Source organism: Miniopterus schreibersii (genome assembly GCF_964146895.1).
Source record: "Miniopterus schreibersii genome assembly, chromosome: 6".
NCBI classification, from domain to species: Eukaryota; Metazoa; Chordata; class Mammalia; order Chiroptera; family Miniopteridae; genus Miniopterus; species Miniopterus schreibersii.
Window position 1 is genome coordinate 5,654,047 of NC_138107.1, and position 19,758 is coordinate 5,673,804.

Here is a 19,758-nt window from a genome sequence, read left to right on the forward strand (position 1 = left end):
ACCCGAGGCGCGCGCCCCCCGTCCTGTCGGCCAGGGGCACTATTACCAGCCGAGGTCGTTTCCTCCCTTGCCCCCTCCTCTCTTTTTAAAAAGAAAGACGGAAAGAGCCGAGGGTTTTGGAGCCAACTTCTGGAGTGGGAGCGGCTGCACTGATTCGGAAGTTGGATCTCTTTGTACACAGGAACGCGGAGAGAAAAAACAAAACCCACCCCATTGCTTCATTTCCCCTCCAAGCCTCGGCACTTTCTATTGTGCAATGAAAAGGCTTTGCACGTTGAGAAAAATGAGTCCCGATTGGCGCCGCGAAGGAACGAGCGCGCCCCTGGGCGCGAGACGGCGCCCGGCGGGACGAAGACGGCGCGGCGGCCGGGGCCGGGCCGGGGCGCAGGGTCCTCCGCGCGCCCCCCTCGCATCGGCTCTCGGCCACCTGAGGACGGACAAGCAGACGGCCCAGGGAACCCAGAGGGCAGGCGGCCCCCACAAAGGCTGGGCCTCCGGGGTGGCGCTTCCGAGAGTCAGCTTGGGGACTTTCTGGAGCTGGAACCCCGCCCCGGGGACCCCGCGGGAACCCAGGAGTCCTCGGAGCGTCGCTGGGCAGGCGCCTCGCTCCGCGTCCCGGAGGCCGAGCCCCGACGCTCGAGGGGCGCAGGGCGAGGGAGGCGGGCCGCGCACGTGGGTGCCGGGGGCGGGCCCGCGGGCCGAGGGGGGGCCGGGTGTGGTTTCCCCCGCCTCCCGGGCGGGATTTGCATGTGTGCGCGGCGGCCCCAGACTTCCTGCTCCTTCTACGCGGCAGGTAGGCGCGGGCCGGGTCGGCGGGCTGGCGGGCCGCGGGCGAGCCGAGACGCGGGCACCTCCTCTCCGGACGCCGCCGCCCGCTCCCGGCCAGCCGCGCCGCCTTCCGCTCCGGTGGCCGCTGGCCCGCCCGGCCCCGAGGTGGGGACGCGCCCCTCCCCGCCCTCCCGGTCACCCCCGTCCCGGGCGCAGAGCCCCGCCTCGAGCCCCTGGGCGCCCCCACCGCCCGGGCTCCCCCGAGGGCCGCAGCCATGAGCGAGATGTCCAGCTTTCTTCACATCGGAGACATCGTCTCTCTGTACGCCGAGGGCTCGGTCAATGGCTTCATCAGCACTTTGGGGTGAGCGAGCTCGAGGGGGGCGCGGGTCGGGAGGTGGCGCCGTGGGCCTTGGTGCCAGTGGCTTGCGTCCTGCCTCCGGCCCCGACAGAGGACGCGGACGACCCCCCTGCTTCTAGGGGCAGGGGAGCGGCTCGCCTCCTGCTTCCAGGGAAAGGAAGTTAAATGTTTGCCCAGGTAGGAGTCGGTCCCGCCGGAGTTGGCAGGAGGCGCCCTCCGCCGCGGAGCCTCCGCCCTCGCGCTCGCTGCGCTCCGACGGGCGGAGACGCTTCCTCTGCAGGTGGTCCCGGGGCGGGGCAGGTGGGCGCCTGGGCCTGAGTTGGGGAAAGGCCTCTGGGCTGGCCCCGACGGGGTCTGGAGGTGGGCGAAGCTGTGGGGGGTGGGCAGGCTCCTCTGGAGCCCCGAATCCTTTAGTTAGGGGCCTGTCGCACCTTGGAGAGGCTGCGCCCTCTCCTCGCAGCTCTCCCCGGCCTGCCCGCTGCAGTAGGAGTGTCTTCTCCGCCCCCCTTCCTGGCGTCCCAGGTCCTGGCCCCCGTCCCCCTTCTCTCCTCTCTCGCTGTCAATTTCCTGCACAGCTCATCTGGCGCCCCTGGGTCTCTGGTCGCAGGATCTCTGGAGCACTTGACAAATATTAATTAATTCTGGCCGCCACCCCCCAGGGTCTGGGCTGGATAAGCAGCGAATCAATTCCAGTCCCTGGAGAGGGCCCTGCCCGAGCGCGGGGCAGGAGAGGAATAGGTGGAGGGAAGGGGTTCTCCTCAGAGGAGCAGTTGGGTGAGTCTCGGGCCGGGGCTGGGGCTGGGGGTGGAGTGCATTCTCCGCCTCTCCAGCCAGGCCCTAGGGCAGGGCCTGCTACCTTTGTCGCATTTTCAGTATGGGGACCTGTGTCTCATGCTCCCCCTCGCCCTCGCCTCCCCTTTAGGATAAACCCACCCTCCTCCGCTGACCCTGCTCCTCAGAGCCAGCCACCAGGTGCCTCCTCTCTGGGGTTTTGGGGAACAGCCCCAGCACCTCAGCCCAGGGTGGCTCTGGACCTGGCCTGGCTCACCCTGAGCTGGGAGGTAGGAGTCACCTGGCTCCCTTGGTGTCTACCAGGGTTGTTGGGAGTTTAGCTTTAGTCCCCTGGCAAAGAGAATCTAACAGGACGGTGGGGTTGGAGGGCTGGTTCTGCCAGCAGGGGGCTCACTAGGGGTTCCAGCGGACCCTGCTCTCCTAGTCCAGCACCCCCCAGGACTCTCATTCTCCTCCCCCTCTAGATCTGACTTCTCTTGCTCAGTTGCCTGAGGATGGAGATAAACGCACATTTGGGCCTGCACCTGCCAGCCCCCCAGCAATGACCAGAGCCCTGACTGCCCCTCAGGTCAGGGCAGCTGCTGGAGGCCCAGGCCTGCCCATTAGCAGGCACCCAGTAAACACCTCTGATATGCTGAGGGAAGGGGGGCCTGGGGCAGATGGTGGCAGCCCCCGTCTTGTGTCTGAACAGCACTGGAGGTTTTGGAGAAATGACCATCTTCTCTGTTGCTTTGTGCCTGCTCAGGGCTGGGCACACGGGGTGGTTTTAAACACCAGGGAGATCTAGCAGGTCTCAGCCCCTGGCGAGGAATTCTCTCTCTGTTGTTCCCTCCTACCTTGGCCCTTCCTGCCCAGGAAGCTGCTTCCTTCAGTCCATTTTGAGCCTGGGCGGGACCTGGTGACTTCTGAGAGTCCCTGTACTCCAGGGTGCGGGTACCCTGTGCAAACACCTCCTGCTGCTTTCTGCTTTCCACCGAAGGCAGCCTACCTTCCCAGCCTGGTATTCTAGCGCCGGCATTTGTTGACCCCAACTTAATTTTTTGGCTTTTTTCACTTCTCACTGCTCACAGTCGGCCTCTTTATCTCTGCCCCTGTGTTGCCGGTCCTTTAGCCAGTCTCCACCTGGGTAAATCTGACCCATCCTCTAAGACCTAGTGCAAAGTGGCCTCTTTTTGAGAGACCCACCCCCACCCCCAATCCAGCAGAATTATCCCCTTTTCCTCTGCGCTTTGCACTGCTTTGTACAAACTCCTGTCTGGTGTTAGTTCTGTTGTTTTACAGTTAGTTGGAGGTTTGTTTGTATGGCCACTTCATGCTGGGCACTTCACCAGGATTAACTCTGATTAATGACACCCTTGGTCCCCTCAGCATGTCCACAGGCACTGTGCCGGGACTGGGGACTCCCTGTCGGATGAGGGAGCTGTGTGTCTCAACTTCTCGGAACTTAGAGTCGATGAAAGAATGTTTCTAAGCACTGTAAGTCATTGTTACTCAAAGTCTAGTCCTTGGTCGAGCCCCATGAGCATCACCTAGAAGCTTGTTGGACAAACAGAATCTCAGAGCCCTGCCTGTCTTGCCGAATCAGACCCTCATGCCGGTCCCAGGGGATTTGGTGCCTTAAAGTGTGAGAAGCATCTCTCTAAGCGATTCTCGGCTCCGGCTCCGTCCTCACCAGGACCTTTTTGTCTCTGTCCTCAACTCTGGCCCCCTTTTGCCTCCACCCTGGCTGTTGGTGCCTGTGTCTGCGAACCCTGGAGGCTATCCTGCCTGAGTCCCCATGCCTGGTGTAAGGGCTGGATGGAATGAATTTGTTGGAGACAGGTGTGGCCTTGGAGGGCAGAGGGGCTGGCTCGGCTGGCAGGTGGGAAGGGGGGCAGTGGTAGAGGAGGGAGTCTGGGGCAGCCTTCGGATTTCAGCCAGGCTCTGCAGGGCCAAGTGGAGGAGGCCAACTAGATCCGCCTGGATAATTAGAGCTCTGAGTGATGATTGTACGTTAACTTTCAGGAGGGAGGATGGGGAGGGTCTGGGGAGTGGATGCTGGAGCAGGTTGAGACCTTGGCCTGGAAGGGAAAGCAAGCCCACGCCTGTTCTTGGCCAGAGAGCGTGGCCAGGGCCAGTGCCTCACCCTGGGCAGGAAGCGGCAGAGGCCTGGGCTGGAGCAGCCGACCTGGGCTAGTGAAAGGCGAAGGATTTTTTTTTTTTAAACATCTTTATTGATTTCATAGAGAGGAAAGGAGAGGGAGAGAGAGAGAGAAACATCAATGATGAGAGAGTCATTGATCGGCTGCCTGCTGCACGCCCCCGACTGGGGATTGAGCCTGCAACCCGGGCGTGTGCCCTGACCGGGAGTCAAACCCCGATCGCCTGGATCCTGGGTCGGCTCTCAACCGCTGAGCCACGCCTGGCCGGGCAGGCGAAGGATTTAATGTGGCTTCCCGCCAGTGGCTGAGAGTAACTGGCCCTGCGTGTGCAGCGTGGGCCCCTCTGAGTCTCACTTCCAGTCCCCTGAAGACTTTGAGTGCTCAGAGGGGTGGCCCCCGGACTACAGGGAGTGCAGGTGAGCTGTTCTTGAAGCTGAGCTCCCAACACTTGTTACAGCGCCTCTGCCCACCCATGCCTAGGCGTTGGAACACCGTTTAGGGGTTCTCAGGGCCCCTGGACCTGTATCACCTGGGGCAGGGTGAGCACAGGGAGTAGGGTCATAAGGCCCCCCGCTTGGGGTTCCCTGTCCACCTTGTAGCCTGATCCACTTCCCCGAGAGGGCTGGCACGGGAGGTCAGGACCCAGAAAATGTGGAGGAGGCAGATTCTTTGGAAAGGACAATAATACTGGGAAAAACAGAAGATAGCAGGAAATGAGGAAGACCACATATGATATGGATTGACTCCATGAAAGCCATGCTCGTGAGTCTTCCTGCTTACTGTTGAGGACAGGACCATGTGAACATCACTCACACATAGGGTTGTCAGGGGTCGGGTTGACTCAGTGTCCTGGAACATCAACAAATGTGGAAGAAGCCCAGGTCCTGCTTTTTTACTAACTCTCTGGGTGATTTCGGTAAGGCCCTGCTTTCTCAGAGTGTTTCCTTCACTCAGCCTGATGTCCTCTATAGTGCTTTTTTCATGCCTGAGAATTCCCTGGGGTATTTAAAAAAGATTCCAGCTCCCAAGTCCCATGTCGGACCTACTGTGTCAGCATTTCTAAGGCTGGGGTCTGAGGGTAGGATTGTTTAAAAGCTCCTCAGGTGCCCGGCTGGCATGGCTCGGAGGTTGAGCGTCGACCTATGATCTAGGAGATCGAGGTTCGATTCCTGGTTAGGGCACATGCCCTGGTTGCATGCTTGATCCCCAATAGGGGGTTTCTGTGTCTCTCCCTCTCCCTCTCCCTTCCTCTCTCTGAAATCCATAAAGACATATTAAAAAAAAAAGCTCCTCAGGTGATTTTAATGTGTACCAGGGACTGGAATCCCTAATCTGAGGTCCCCCTAGCCTGATAGGCTGTGAGGAATTCTACCTGTTGGGTCTGCCTGCGCCATGATCCAGAGAGTCCATCTGTTAGCCTTCATCAGACTTCATTAAGTCATTCAACAAACATTTATTGAACACCTACTATGTGCCAGGCACTCAGTAGTAACTGAGACAGAGTTCCAGCCCGGTCTAGTCTGCACAGTGGGGAGCTGGGAGAGCTGGTCTGTAAGAGCCTTTGAGCCTTATGTCTCTGAGGCTATATAATTCCGGGAGGGGATACTGCCCCTCCCAGGCGGACTCATTCCTCCAGGGCAGATTTCAGACCTGCCCTTGGCTTTGATTTAATTGTGACTTCACTGGAATGAGACGTTGGATTTACCCTGGCCTATGTCCCAAGGCAGGGGCTTGGCCTCAGCTGAGCCAATCCATGCAACGAATTTTTTGAAAATATCAATTTTTTTCTGATTAAAATACAATATACACTCGATGAAGTAAACCTGAAAAAGTAAAAATTTATCTGTAATACCACTGTGACTTCTATTCACATCCCGTATGTGGACCCGGTAGCCTTTTTACCTACACAAGGAGACGTTTGTGATATGATATGACGTTCATATATGACGTTCATATATGATATGAAACTGCGCCTAGGTCTTCATAGCCTGTCTTCTGGGGACACACTAAGCCATGTTTCCCTGCCAGCCTACCGCTGCCGGGCTACAGAGCATCTGTGGTGCGTTGTGCCTGAATTTATTTAAGCAACTCCGGTGCTGGGCACTCAGGCTGTTTCTCAGTTTTTGCCATTACAGACAATCGGTGCTGGACATCCTAGTCGGAACATGCCCGAACACCCGCCCTGTTGTCCTCTCAGGATAAATTCCTAGAAGTGGAATTCTGAGACCAAAGGCAAGGCACGTCTTGTACCTCACAGGCTCTCTAATCCTCTGTGCTCCTCTGGTGCTGGAGGCGGTGGGAATGGGGACCCTGTGCCCCAGGGTGTATGCCCACTTCATGTCACAAGTTTGAGAGTCTTGTACTAGGGGGTGTGGGGAGTAAGGCCAGCCTGTGCCCTGGAGGTTGGGCGTGGTGGCCGTGATAGGGAGGGGAAGTGGAGAGAGGGGCCTTGTGGGGACAGAATCAGTCCCAAGGTTCCACTGTGGGGCCCCAGGGACCCAGGCTGTGGGTCTCCAGGGACTCCTGACTCCTCCCCCTAAAGAATCCTGCTGTAGCCACTTGTTCACTCTGCCCTGCCCTACATTCCTGACCCCACGTCCCCTCCTGGGGTGGGTGGGGCAGTGGCTGGGGTTGGGGGTGGAGTGATGTGCTGAATTTCAGGGTGGGGTCACATCAGCTTTCTGCTCTCGGCTTAGGGGGAGGTTTCTGGGTTTCAATTATCCCTGAGCACAGGTCTGATGTCTCTGCGGTCCACCCCCAGGCCTGAGCTCCCTACTTTACCCCATGTGGAGCTGGGGGGCTCCTCCTTGGAAGTGGGGGCTGTGAGAGAAGAGGGAAGGAGGCCTGAGGGAAGGGGAGGAGAGCAGAGTCCAAGTCTCCAGTAAGTTCATCACATATGAGCCCTGAGACCCCCTGAGGGTGTCACGCTGGCCATGCCAGGAGTGGCAGTGATACTTAGTATTTGTACCTGCAGTGAGGACCCCTGGCTTAGTGAGGCTAAATGAGCAGGGCCACATAGCATGGGTCTTCAGAGTGGGGGCTGCAGGGCCTTTCACACCAAGGACTGTGGGCACAGAAATGAGCCTGGGCCTTGACAGCGCAGTGAGCCCAGGGTGTGGGCTGGGTCTGGGTGGGGGCACAAGCAGAGCTGTTTCCACTTGGGCAGACAGGCTGGAGGGACTCTTTGCAGGGGATTTTGTGGGGGAGTAGAATGATCACAGTGGTGTGTGAAGGTGTGTAAGGTATTTTCTTGGTTGGCAGGTGGGCAGAGCCTGGAGAGGCAGGGATCATAAATCTCAGCCTGGGGGCAGCTGCAGGTGCTCAAGGGGACACCTGTGCACATTTGGTTTGCAAATCACTGTCAGCCAGCTAACCATCGCCACCTTCCTCCAGCCTGCAGGAGAGCCTTCCTCTCCAGGGTGTGGGTCTAGAAATGGGTGATGTATATCATGGGAAGGAGAACAGGTCTGGGTCTCGGAGCTGCTGCTGCCAGCGATGGGTAGATTTCACACAGCACTTTTACAGTTGGTGGCTCTGGCCTTTACTGTCACTTTGGCCCCTCACCACCAGCCTGAGGCATGAATATAACTCAGGAAAAGTAGAGAGAGCTATTAGAACACCCATATGCCCACATCTTAGACTTTATAATTGTCTGCAGTTTGGTATATTTGCTGTACCTCCTTTTGACTGAAGTATTTTCATGGTTAATTACACACATTGCATGTTTTTACCTCTAAATACTTCATTACACGTCTGTAAGAAATAAGGATATGTTCCTGTGTTTCCATAATACTGTGATCATACCAACTCATAATTTCCTAACAGCATCCAGTGCCCAGTCCATAGCCAGATGTGCCCCTTTGTCCTCTGTCCTTGACCACCGGTTTCTTTAATTCCAGATCCAGTCAAGGTACAGGTGTTAATTTAATTCTTATGCCTCTTAAATGCCCTTTAATCTGAAACGGTGTCCTGACCCCCAGCCCTCTTCCCCCACCACGATACTGAGCCCCTGAGGCAGGTGGGTTGTGCCGCAGACTGTCTCCCTTTCTGGATGTGTCAGGGCCGCTTGGCTGCTTTTCCCAGCGAGCCCCGCGGAGGCCTGGAGCGGGGCGGGGCGCCTCAGTCAGCCGGACAGGCTGGGTCCAGTTCCTGGTTGTGGGGGCAGGGGAGAGGCAGCCTGGCTGCGGGGGCCCTGGCTGCACCCCTTCTCTGTCTCTGCTTTCCCTCTAGTCTCTGCTGCTCGCTGCCCCGCTTCTCCTCGGCCTAACAGATAAGCTTCCCGTGCCCCCAGCAGCCCTGTTGAGACCCCAGGACTTGCCAGGGCTCACCCAATCCTGAGCTCAGGCAGCCACCTGAAGGCTTGCACACGACTCAGGGACCTTTATTTCTATTGGGCCAAGTTTAGTCATTTTTGCTCCCTCCATGCCTCCTTGGCAAGACTCTTGGGGTTCTCTGAGTGGGTGGCTTCCTGTCCTTTCTAGGCTTAAGCTGTCTGAAGGGATGAGGCATGCTTTGTTGAACTTGCACATACAGCCTGGCCCCTCGGGTGGCACGGGGCGGACCCTTGGTAAAGAAAGCTAGTGGAGGTTAAGTAAAGGGATGTTTATGTAGGATTGCTGAAATCAATTTCTTTTCTCTGATGAGCCAGGGACCCCAACCAGTGAACCTGGGTTCCTGTCCCAACATTCCTCCCCACTCCCACCTAGTGGGTGCAGCTTTGGGTATTTGGAGAAGAGGACTCCAAGGGCCCCATCCACCACCGGCCAATCCCAGTATTCTGACTGTGCCTGCAGAGGGAGTGGCCTTCCTTGGCTCTGGCCTAGATCTGTGGGGTGGTGGCCAGCGCCCTGGTCTGGGAGTCAGGAGACCTGGGGTCTGGAGCTGGCTGCTCCTTTCACTTGTGTGACCTGCCCTGTCAGGTTCCCCCTCCACGCCTCAGGTTCTGAGCTGGATTGGGGAGGGGCTGTCAAGGGTCCCTCAGGCATTTGCACAGTCCGTGTGTGATTCCTGCCCCAGTGGCTGCTCAACTGGGGGCCTGGCAGGTGCAGGCTTTGATTCAGGCCCCTCTGATAGTCACCGACCCCACTCCTAGCTCCTCCTCCCTCTTCCCTCCTCCTTATCTAATCTTTCCAGACAGCACTGACCCGCCCCACCGCCATTTCCAGGGCTCCCTCCTGGATCTCAAAGTCCACCCTGGGCAGAATAGGGCCACCCCGGCTGCTCACACATCTACCTTTCTCTCACCCCCGGACCAAGGTGCAGACCCCATGGGAGTTTTGGGGACATCGCCCTCCTTCATGCCCTTCTAAAGCAGAGCTGTCAACCAGCTCTGCTGAGGGCCTTGCAAGGGGGTGGGTGCAGGGTTTAGGACATGCTCCCTCTGGTCCTCAGGGCATTTGGCATGGTGGGTAAGAGATTCTAGAGGGTAGGGACCACACCCAGCACATAATCTGCTCCCAGTGAGGTTTTGTTGAATGGATGGGGCCTGGGTTATACATGTGGGCTGGGTGCTCTTTACTCAGAAGTATTGGATGTAAAAGTGATTTGTAAATTAGAACGGGTTCCGCACACTGGAGGAACAGTTTTTGTAATGTGATCAAGGCTGGGTGCCACCTGCCTTTAGATGAGGGATGCCTGTGGTGGGAATGGCTGGGATCTCTGCAGGAACTTAATCGCAGCCATAAAAATGGCCAGAGGGGGATGGGGCTTGGGGCTTCAGCAGAGAGGTGGGATGGTGAAGTCGGTGGACTGGCTGAGTGTGGGAGTAGCCCCTTCCCTGGACCTTGGGCGGAGGTGGAGGCACTCTGGAGTTGGGGGTGAAGCGACAGGACCACCTCCCCCTGGATGGAGAGCTGGGCTCTGGTTACAAAGTCAGGTGCGCCAGGTGCCCGTGAAGCCGGACACCTGGGACGAGCTAGTTTAATAAACACAGATGGCCCCGTGAACGGGGTTGCTATGGCTCCAGCCCTGGCTGGGACAAGGGTGCCGACAGGTGGGGAGGGTCCCCTGGGTGGTCCTCCACCAAAGTCGAGAGGGAGGGGAGGAGAGCAAGGGCACTGCCTGCTCCCAGGTGGCCTGGCCAGGTCCTGCCCAGGGTGCTGTCTGCCACTTGCAGTCCGAGGCAAAGTCCCAGGCGAGGCAAGCCAGCCAGGGCTGCACTGGGGCAGTGAGTTTCGCTGATGTCTGGGGTGGGGCCCATCCGCTGGGTGGTGTGTGTGAGTGTGTGAGTGTGTGTGTTGGGGGCGTTGAACTCGGTGACAACCACAGTGCTGCTCCATGAACCTGGGTCCACCAGGAATGGAAGTCCTGGCCTCACCCTCCGAGGCTCCCCTTCGTCAAAACTTACCGGTCTGGTGTCCCCGGCTCGCGCCTCCCTCAGGACTGGGCTCCCAGCCACCTATCTGATAAAGGCTTTCCTGCTTATCAGTTAATGGCTTCTCCAACACCCCTCCCTCCCTCCCCACCCCTCCCACCCGGCCGATAGCACCTAGGTGGGAAGCCTCGGCCCTAATGGAGGGGTGGAGGCTTGGTGAACCGACTCTCTCACTGTTGAGGGTGGCTGCCTTCTTTGCCTACGTGCTAGGTCAGGGGCTGCCCGAAGCACCAAGTGGGAACTGAAAAGATGAGGAGTGCAAGGTGCCACCCCTGGAGGTTCCTGGGAAGGGGTGCAGAAGGTATCCCAGAGTTCCCAGGCGATGTTGATTCTGCTAGCCTGGGACCCACATGGAGGACGGGGTGTGGAATGTCAGAGCCAGGAGGAACCTCAGAAAGCCCCATCTCCTCACCTGGTCCTCCTGATACCTAGATACCTTATGGCTTCTCTGACCTGGTTCCTCATACGGACCAGGACCGTTTCTGTCCCCTCTGGGTTGTGGGTGTGGGATGTTCCCAGCCTTGTTCGAAATTCTCCTCCTGCCCAGTCCCTCCCCTTCAATAAGTGGCCTCAACTTGCACTTCCAAAATGCTTTCCAGATCCCTGGGCACTGGGGAGCTGCTGAGTTGGAGATGGGGCTTCTGAAACTGTGCCAGAGTGAGTGAGGACAGGGGACATCCACCTGTGACCAGGTGGATTTGTGCCAGGGGGATTACAAAAAGCCAGCCAAGCGCCTGCATTTGCATGTCTTTTCTGCACGTGTGAGCCAGACAAGGAGTTCCCAGGGGATGGGAGGGGTCCATGGTGAGGATGGGGTTCTCCTCTGACAGGGAGTCTCGGAGGAGGGGCTTCCACAAGGCCTTGTGCACTGGGCAGCCCCCCCCATGCTGCCCTGTGGCTGCCCAGCGCTCCTGGCTGTGCCAGGTCCCAGGACCTGGCCAACGATCTCTCCCTTCCCCCACCAAAACTCGTCCTCCTAGGTCTCCTCCCCTCAGGGCTTTGCTCTGAGATAACCAGCTAATCTGATTCACTAATGCCTTACAGGAAATTCTATGAATTATTCAAGGCTCTGAATAGCTCCCGCCTGTTCTTTCACACCTTCGCTGCTGATTGGCCAAGATCTGACCTCTCCCTTCCCTGAATTCCCACGAAATCCACAGCTGGTACCACCAGTTGGCACCAATGCATATTGCTTATATCATTAACTTTGCTGAGTATGTGACTTGTCTTCCCAATAAGATTTAAACTCCCTGAGGCAGGGGCCTTATGTTTTGCTTCTGTGTACTTCCCCCAGCAGCTAGTAAGAGGAATTCATTCACTCAGTACGCAGTTCACGCGGGCCCGCTGTGTGCCAGGCCTGGTCTAGGTGCTGGGGATGCGGCAGGGAGCAAAACACACATCCTGTCGTCATGCATCTTCCATCCCACGAGGCTGGAGTGACAGTTCCTGAAATAAATAAGTGCAACATATAGCAGGCCGGTGGTGGCAGGTGCTGTGGGGGACAGTGAGCAGGGAGGTGGCTAAGGAGTGTGGGAAAGAGCAGTTTCCAATTTCCAAAAGGAGGGTTAGGGAGGGTGTCTGGGGGAATGGGTTGTTTGAACCAAGATCTGAAGGAGGTGAAGGAGGGAGCCAGGGAGGTATCTGGGTGCAGGGGGAAGAGGCAGTGCTGGATGTCCAGGAAGGTTTGAGGGGTCTGGAGGGGGGCTGTGGCTGGGGCAGAGTGGGCGAGGGGTAGAGGGAGGAGATGAAGTCAGAGAGGGGAGGGGTCTTTGTGAGTTCTTGGTTTGTACTCTGAGATGAGTGGTTCTAGAGTTATGAGCAGAGGATTCCTCTGACTTGACTTACCTTTTAAAGAGATCCCTCAGCCCTGGCCAGGTAGCCCAGTTGGTTAGAGCATCACTTGGATACACCAAGGTTGCCAGTTTGATTCCTGGTCAGGGCACACATAAGAATCAACCAATGAGTGCATGGATGAGTGAAATAACAAATTGATATTTCTGTGTCGTGTCCGTCCCCCCCCCCCGCCAAATCGATGAAGTTAGAGAGAGAGAGAAAAGAGAGATCCCTCTGCCGCTGTGGACAACAGGCTGTGGGGGGAGGTTAGAGAGGGGGGTCAGCAGGAGACCAAGGAAAAGGCCATTACAGAAATCCAGGTGGGGCTGATAGGGCCTGGATGGGGGGGTGGTGACAGTGACAAGAGGTCGGGTTCTGCACATGTTTTGTAGAGCCCACAGGGAGCTCCGTTTTGAACTTGGAGTAGGCAGTGAGATCTGAGTCCGGACTTTGGGGAAGGGCCGATGTGGGCGCCATCAGTGAGTGTAAGTGAGCGCTGCTGAAGTGACCAAGGGCATGAGTGCTGATGGAGAAGGGGAGAGAGCCATGGATTGAGCCCACACTGGAGGCTGGGAGAGGGAAGAAGACAGAGTGCCTTCGGTGCAAGCTGCCCTCTCACTGTGAGGTCCCACACAGTACCCCCACCCAGTTCCTGCTCAGATGCTGCACAACCTGGCTTCAGAGCCCGGCTCTGCTGCTTGCTGGCCTTGTGTCCCTGGCCAGATTGTTTAACTTCTCTGTGTTCTGGTTTCTCTGCCTGTAAAATGCAAATAATAAAGTTGATTTAGAAAATTAAAAAACAATATATGAAATCATCAGAAACAAAATCCTGCTGGCCATTACTATGGACCACATTGTGCAGAGTGCTGGTGATGCCAAAGGGTAAAACACAGGGTCCCGTCTTCAAGGAACTCAGTGTAGATACAGGAAGTAGTTGCTGTAGAAAGAGCCCTGGCAGCAGGAGAGGCCAGGACCAGGTGCTGTGGGAACACTGGGGTGGGAGGCTTGAGGGAGGGAGGGCACTGGCCAGGTATGTCTTCACAGAGTAGGAGAAGAGGGGCTGAGGGTGGATGAATGGAGGTCTGGTATGCCTGAGGCTTGGAAGGGAGCCAGGATGGGCTGGGAATGAAGGGCATTGCAGGCTGCCAGGACCATTTCTGTAGAGATGAGAGCTCCAGGGACTGTGGGGGTCAACTGAAGATTTAGCACTGCTGGGGCAAGAAATTTGTGAGGCTAGCTAGGGAGGTCAGATCACAAAAGGCCTTATTAGCTAACCCAAGGAGGGGAGGAGCAGATGGAGGCTTTAGAATCAGCTCTATGACTTTAGGCAAATTATTTAACTTTTTTTTATTTTTAACATGAAAAATTCACTCTTCTGCTCTGGCAAGTGTGCTCAGTGGCTAGAGCATCGGCCCTCACACCAGAGGGTTGTGGGTTCGATTCCCGGTCAAGGACACGTAACTGGATAGGGAGGGTGTGGGAGGCAACCAATCAATGTGTCTTTCCCACATCAATGGTTCTCTCTTTCTTCCCCTCTCCCTCTCCCTCCCTTCTACTCTCTAAAAATCTATGGAAAAAATATCCTCAGGTGAGGATTAACAAAACCAAAAAAAATTCACTCTTTTATTTTGGAAGAAGCAACAATTTATACTAACAAGATTAAAGGTAAATTTCTTAAACATTATCCAGAAAAATTAACAAGATTTTTAGTATGTATTTCTGGTGCTAATATACACAAAAGGTTCTATCATGCCTATTCTGCATATTTAACTTTCAAACCCAGTTTTCTCCTCTTTAAAATGGTGCTAATGACTAGCCCTTGTGGGGAAGTGGGTGAGAATTCAGAAGGATGTGCAGTTGGCCTCTGAAATGGTGGGTTATCATCATTACTTTATTCTAGAGGCTGGGGTGGCATTGAAGACTTTTAAATGTAGGGATGAATGGATGGATGGGGGGAGTGGATGGTGGATGAGTGGATGAGAGGGTGGATGGTGGATGGGTGGGTGGATGGTAGATGGGTGGGTGGATGGTAGATGGGTGGGTGGGTGGGTGGTGGTGGATGAGTGGGTGGATGGTGGATGAGTGGATGGGTGGGTGGGTGGGTGGTGGTGGATGAGTGGGTGGGTGGGTGGATGGTGGATGGGTGGGTGGATGGATGGATGGGTGGGTGGATGGTGGATGGGTGGGTGGGTGGTGGTGGATGAGTGGGTGGATGAGTGGGTAGATGGTGGATGGGTGGGTGGATGGATGGATGAGTGGGTGGATGGTGGATGGGTGGGTGGGTGGTGGTGGATGAGTGGATGAGTGGGTATATGGTGGATGGGTGGGTGGATGGATGGATGAGTGGGTAGATGGTGGATGGGTGGGTGGGTGGTGGTGGATGAGTGGGTGGTGGGTGGATGGATGGGTGGTGGGTTGATGTCCTCCAGGGATTTAGGATTAACCCCAGCCATGGCTATAAGGGGGGAATTTTAGGCCCCAGGGTGGCCAAAGAGGGTAGGAAATGGGGTCTGACTGAGGTGGGGAAGGTGCAGGTGTATTGTCCTGTCTTTGAGACCCAAAGGCTTGCCCCTCTAGTTTGGTGTCTCATGAACTTCTCATCTGTCTAGCTGTCTCCAGTCTCTCTGCCTCTGTTTCTTATCCTGTGTCCTTTTTGACTCTGTCTTTCCCATCTCCTTCTGTCTTTCTCCTTCCCTTGCTCTGACTCTCTCTCCCTTGCTCTTTCCCTTTCTGACTTTGTCTTTCTTGGTTTTTTCTCTCTCCCTCTTCCATCATCCACTGCCCTTTCAGATTTGTGCAGCAGGAGGTCAGGGTTATGGCAGAAGTTACACCCACAGTGTGTGACAGCCCAGGCTGGCAGCAAACCCCCACAGGACAGCTCTGGCTGTAGCGGGGGTAGGGCGTTGGGTGTGTCTTTGTGCTTTTCCTGGGGGCTCCCCCATCTCCACTCCAAGAGATCCTGCCTTTTCACCAGGAAGGGAATGACTTGAAGGTGAGGGTTGTCAGTGAGACAGAGGCTTCTTTGGAGGCCTCCCTGGTGCCCTGGAATCCCCTGCCCTGAGGGAGGTATGCTGTGGGGAGATGGGTCTCTTTTCTCTCGCTGACCCAGCTGCCTTGTCCCCCAGGCTGGTGGATGACCGCTGTGTGGTGGAGCCTGCTGCTGGGGACCTGGACAACCCCCCAAAGAAGTTCCGAGGTAAGACTTCCACTCCCACTGCAAACTCCTCCCCTGGGCTGCTGAGTCCCGGACCTGGGACTGAGTCATTCAGCCCCATTCAGTCCCAGAGGCCTGCCAGTCAGACCAGGCTGCCTGGAACCCTCCCACTGCTGTGTGCAGAGCCCCCTTGGCTTGCACCCCGCTTCTCCTAGGTTTTCCAGGGCCACACCCACGTCTCAGGGGCACACCCACTCCTGGTCCCTCCGCCCACCAGCTCCTCATCAGCCACAGGACTTTCTTTGTCTGTGTGACTGGGCGTTTTCTCAGGGAACTGGGGAGGAAAAGAGAATTTCCCCAGGCGTTAGGAGGCCCAGGGCGAGAGCACTTCTCTGGGTCGAGTCTCCTCATCACATTGGACCAGATGGTCTCCAGGCCCCTTCTGCCCCTGGCTGTGTCCTCAGCCCACGGGCTTGGATGACTCCTGCCGGAGGGATCTTGTGGAGCCCAGATCTGGCTTTGCTGAGTAACCCCGGGCAAGTGCCCTCCCTCTTGGGCTCTGTGTCCTCCATGGCCCGTGGGGTCCTCAGCCCCACCCTGGCTGGAGGGCCCAGGTGAGGATGAAAAGATACCGTCTGTCACTGCCCAGCCAGGGAAAGGTGTCACTGTGATTACCTGTGAGGCTGAGCCAGCCAGACGGCTCCTGGGCTCCTGGGCGTGGAGGGCAGGGTGGGAGCAGGCAGGAACACGCCCGGCCACTGCCGCTCTGCTGCCCACGTGGCTGCTCCTCTAGGGGAGATGAGCTGCAATTGTTGTGGGGAGAGGTGCTGGAGGGGAGCAGATTTAAGAGAACCCTGTGGCCCCTGGCCAGTGTGGCTCAGCGGTTGAGCATCGACCTATGGTCCAGGAGATGGAGGTCCGATTCCCACCCAGTCAGGGCACATGCCTGGGTTGCGGGCTTGATCCCCGGCAGGGGGCCTGTAGGAGACAGCCGATCAATGACTCTTTCATCATTGATGTTTCTATCTCTCTCCCTCTCCCTTCCTCTCTCTGAAATCAATAAAGACATTAAAAAAAAAAAGACTTAAAAAAAAGATAATCCTATGGCATCCTTGGCTGTGTGCCTTGGGCCTTGCCCATCCATTGGAGTGCAGAGAAGATGGGCAGTGGTTCCTCCCAGCCCGCAGAGGGTCCCCATGTTCACTGTTGATCTCCTGCTTCCATCATGGGCCTGAGTGGGGGTTTTGCTTGGGAGTCTTAGGGGACATGCCTGGATGTGTGGGAACTGCCTGTGGCAGTGGACTTTCCTCACCACAGACCCCTTTGCCCTGCATCTTCTCACCTCATTCCCTCCACTTGGGCTCTTACTGCTTCCAGCCACACCGGCCTCCCTGCCGTTCCCCGCAGGTGCCAGCCACGCCCCCACCTCTGCACCTGCTACCTGCTGTTCCCTCTGCATGCGAGGTTCTTACCCAGATATCCCCATGGCTCCTGCTCTCCTTGGCTTCAGGTCTCATATCCTCACTGGGGCAGTCTCTGACCCAGTATAAACTTGTCCCTGCCCACCAATCTCCCTTCCCTGCTTTCTTCTTTCCATAGCATGAATCTGACATACTCTGTGTGTTTTAATTATTTGTTTGTTTATCATCTGTCCCCCTGCTGGAATGTCAGCTCCACCAGGGCAGGGATTTCAGTCTGTTTTATTTGCTGTTTTATCTGCAGAGTTTGCCACATAGTGGGTGCCCAGTACACGTGTAAGGAATAAATTCATGTGCCGGCCCCTCCTTGGGCTGCTTCCTGCCTCTGCTGCCTCTTTCACGCCTGGCTGCTCTGGGTCTTGTTGACGTGACCCACCATCCTGGGCCGGGGTTCTGGAGGCTTTGGGGTGCTGGTGCAGGCCTCCTGCTTGAGGCACAGCTCTGAGCACGCCTGCCCCTGGGTCCTAAAGGTTATGAGTGGGGAGAAAAAGGGACGTGGGGCTCTCGTGCAGCCAGAATCAGGAGAGCTTTGAAGCTGCTGCTGGAGGGCAGACTTTCTCTCTAGCTGAGAGGTTCAGGTAAATCTGAGGAAGAACTTAGTAAGAGAGAGGGTGGTGAGGGTCCCCAGGTGGGCTGTGACAGGTCAGAAAGGGACTGGAGCTGAAAGGAGAAAGTGTATGCATTCAGCTTGTGCTGTGACAGGTGGTGACAGAAGTAGGTGTGGCTGAGGGAGATTTGCCCTAGAGTTTCAGTGGACAGAGTTTGGGGCCAATTTTTGATAACAAAAATGCCACTTAGAGGAACAAATGCTCCTTTGACTCCCTGCCTTCCTCCCATCACTCCTTCCCCCTCCTCCCTTTCTCTTCCTCCCCCTTTTCCCAAGCCTGTGAACAGGGCCCTCCCCAGGGTCCCAGCTGCCCCGCCTCACTAGACTCAGCCAGCTCCAGAGATGGAATAGGGGACTCGGCCTCCTGCGTCCTTCCACCCTTGGGTCTAGGTCCTGGCCTATGCTGTTGCGGGTGGCGGGCAGAGGTCCCTTGTAGCTGGCGCGTCCAAGTTGGAGCGTTAGAACTGAGGACAAGAGATGGACTCCAGCCTCTTCAGTTTGAGACTGTAGCCCAGAGAAGAGAAACGTGGAGCTTGGCCTCCAACCTGGGAGTCTAGGCTCTCTTTGTCCCCTGACTCCTGCAAACACCCTGGCCCTTGGGAGGTCCCAGCAAGGGCGTGGGGCTTTGGCAGGCATTTAAGAAGTTGGCTAGAGGTGGTCAGGGATGGTTGTGTCCCAAGGCCACTCTGGGGTGGGCTAGCCATTGCTGGGACTGCAGGCTCCCCTTCCTCCCCAGAGCCCACTCCCCTTCACCTGCTGACTGGAGACCCCCAGGCTTGCTGGCGGAGCCCTGTCAAGCCCCCACCCTCTTTCCATCGGCCCCTGATTGGCGCCTTGTTTGTGGTTCCAGCTCCAGCCATCTTCTGGAGCCATCTCAAACCCTGCACATTCTGAGCATTCATTCTTTCCAGAGTCTGCAGAGCCCTGGGAGGCCCAGGCTGCTGATGCCCCAGTGTGTGGGCGCCTCATGACCTCTGCTTTGCTGTAAGGTCTGGGGGTTGTGGCTGCTCTGAGTGTGTGCTGCTGCTGGCTGGCCCAGGGCCTGGGCATGTCCCCTCCCAGGATTCCTTTCTCTTTCTCCTCCCGGGTGCTGGGGCCTCGGGTGACCCTCACCTCCCCCTCTACTTCAGGGAAGCTCAGAGCTCACAGCCCAGCTACAGCGAGCCCAGGAAACTGCAGGGGTCACATCCTCCTGGGCTTCTGGGGCAGGTGCTGGGAGGCCGCTGGTGAGTGGCCCTCTGTGCTGGCACGGCTGGGCTCCCCTCCCCCCATCCTTATGCCTCTGCTCATTGTAATTTTTATTATTATGAAGACATCAGCTCTACACAAAAGAGAAAAATTGCACACACCTATGCACCCACTGCTGTGCTCTGTCAGATCCTTTTCACCGTGTTATTTAAAATCTTCACATCCTTAAAGAGATCGCCCTGTGCCTGTGGCGGAAGCTTAGTCCCCCATCCTCTCCCCCCCCCCCCCCCCCGCACATGCTCCCAAAATGCGTGCATCATTCAGGGGCCTCCTTTTCTGATTTTGCTTTAACACCTAGGCCTATATCCAAGAACAGTACGGGGACTGCTTTTCACTTTACACCGTCTGTTGAAGGTAGCCTTCCGTACAGACCTTCCTGCTCTCTTTCATTCTGCAGTTTTCGGGATCCGTGTTGACGCCTGTGGCTCTCGTTCATCTATTTAATTGCTAGGTAATAATGTTCTACTGGAGAACAGACTGCGACCCATTTGTCAGTTCTGATGATGGCCACTTAGCTCATTTCCAGTCCTGGTAACTGCCAACGATGCCAGTGAGCGAGTGTCTGTGCTCGTATGCACATCTCCTCGGGCCCATGCGCCAGGGTCTCTGGGTGTGTACCAAGGGGTGGGGGGTCCTGGGTGGGAGGAAGGGCCCTGCTGGCTGGCTGCTCACCCCCCTTGCCCTGCTCACTGCCCCCCCCCCCCCCAGGCTGGCTGGTTTTGTCCCACTTACATTTCTTCCAGCCCTCTGGGTGTGAAATGGCATCTCACTGTGGTTTTAATTTGTGTTCCTCTGACTAGTGAGATGGAGCATCTTTTCATATGTTGATTGGCCACTTAAAAATTTGTTCTTGTTTTTCTTTTTATAAAAGTAATACAGAGATGTGCTCTATGATAAAGATGGAAGCAATGGTGCCCCCACCCCGCCCTCACTTGCCTCCTGTACCCTCTCCAGGGACAACCATGTTAGGAAATCTGGCGAGGTAATTTATTCATGCAGTTAA

General features: G+C 56.5%; 1 protein-coding gene across 4 annotated transcripts in view; it reads left to right on the plus strand.

The window, feature by feature from the left end:
* Nucleotides 1–722: 722 nt before the first annotated feature.
* Nucleotides 723–19,758, plus strand: part of ITPR3 (inositol 1,4,5-trisphosphate receptor type 3) — a 63,452-nt gene continuing 44,416 nt past the window's right edge. For all 4 annotated transcript variants that reach the window (XM_081139941.1, XM_081139943.1, XM_081139942.1 and 1 more), the window contains exons 1-2: nt 723–1,132; nt 15,394–15,464. In XM_081139941.1, coding sequence (XP_080996067.1) covers nt 1,044–1,132; nt 15,394–15,464 — 160 coding nt within the window. In that variant the 5' untranslated portion in view covers nt 723–1,043. The remainder of the gene's footprint in view (nt 1,133–15,393; nt 15,465–19,758) is intronic.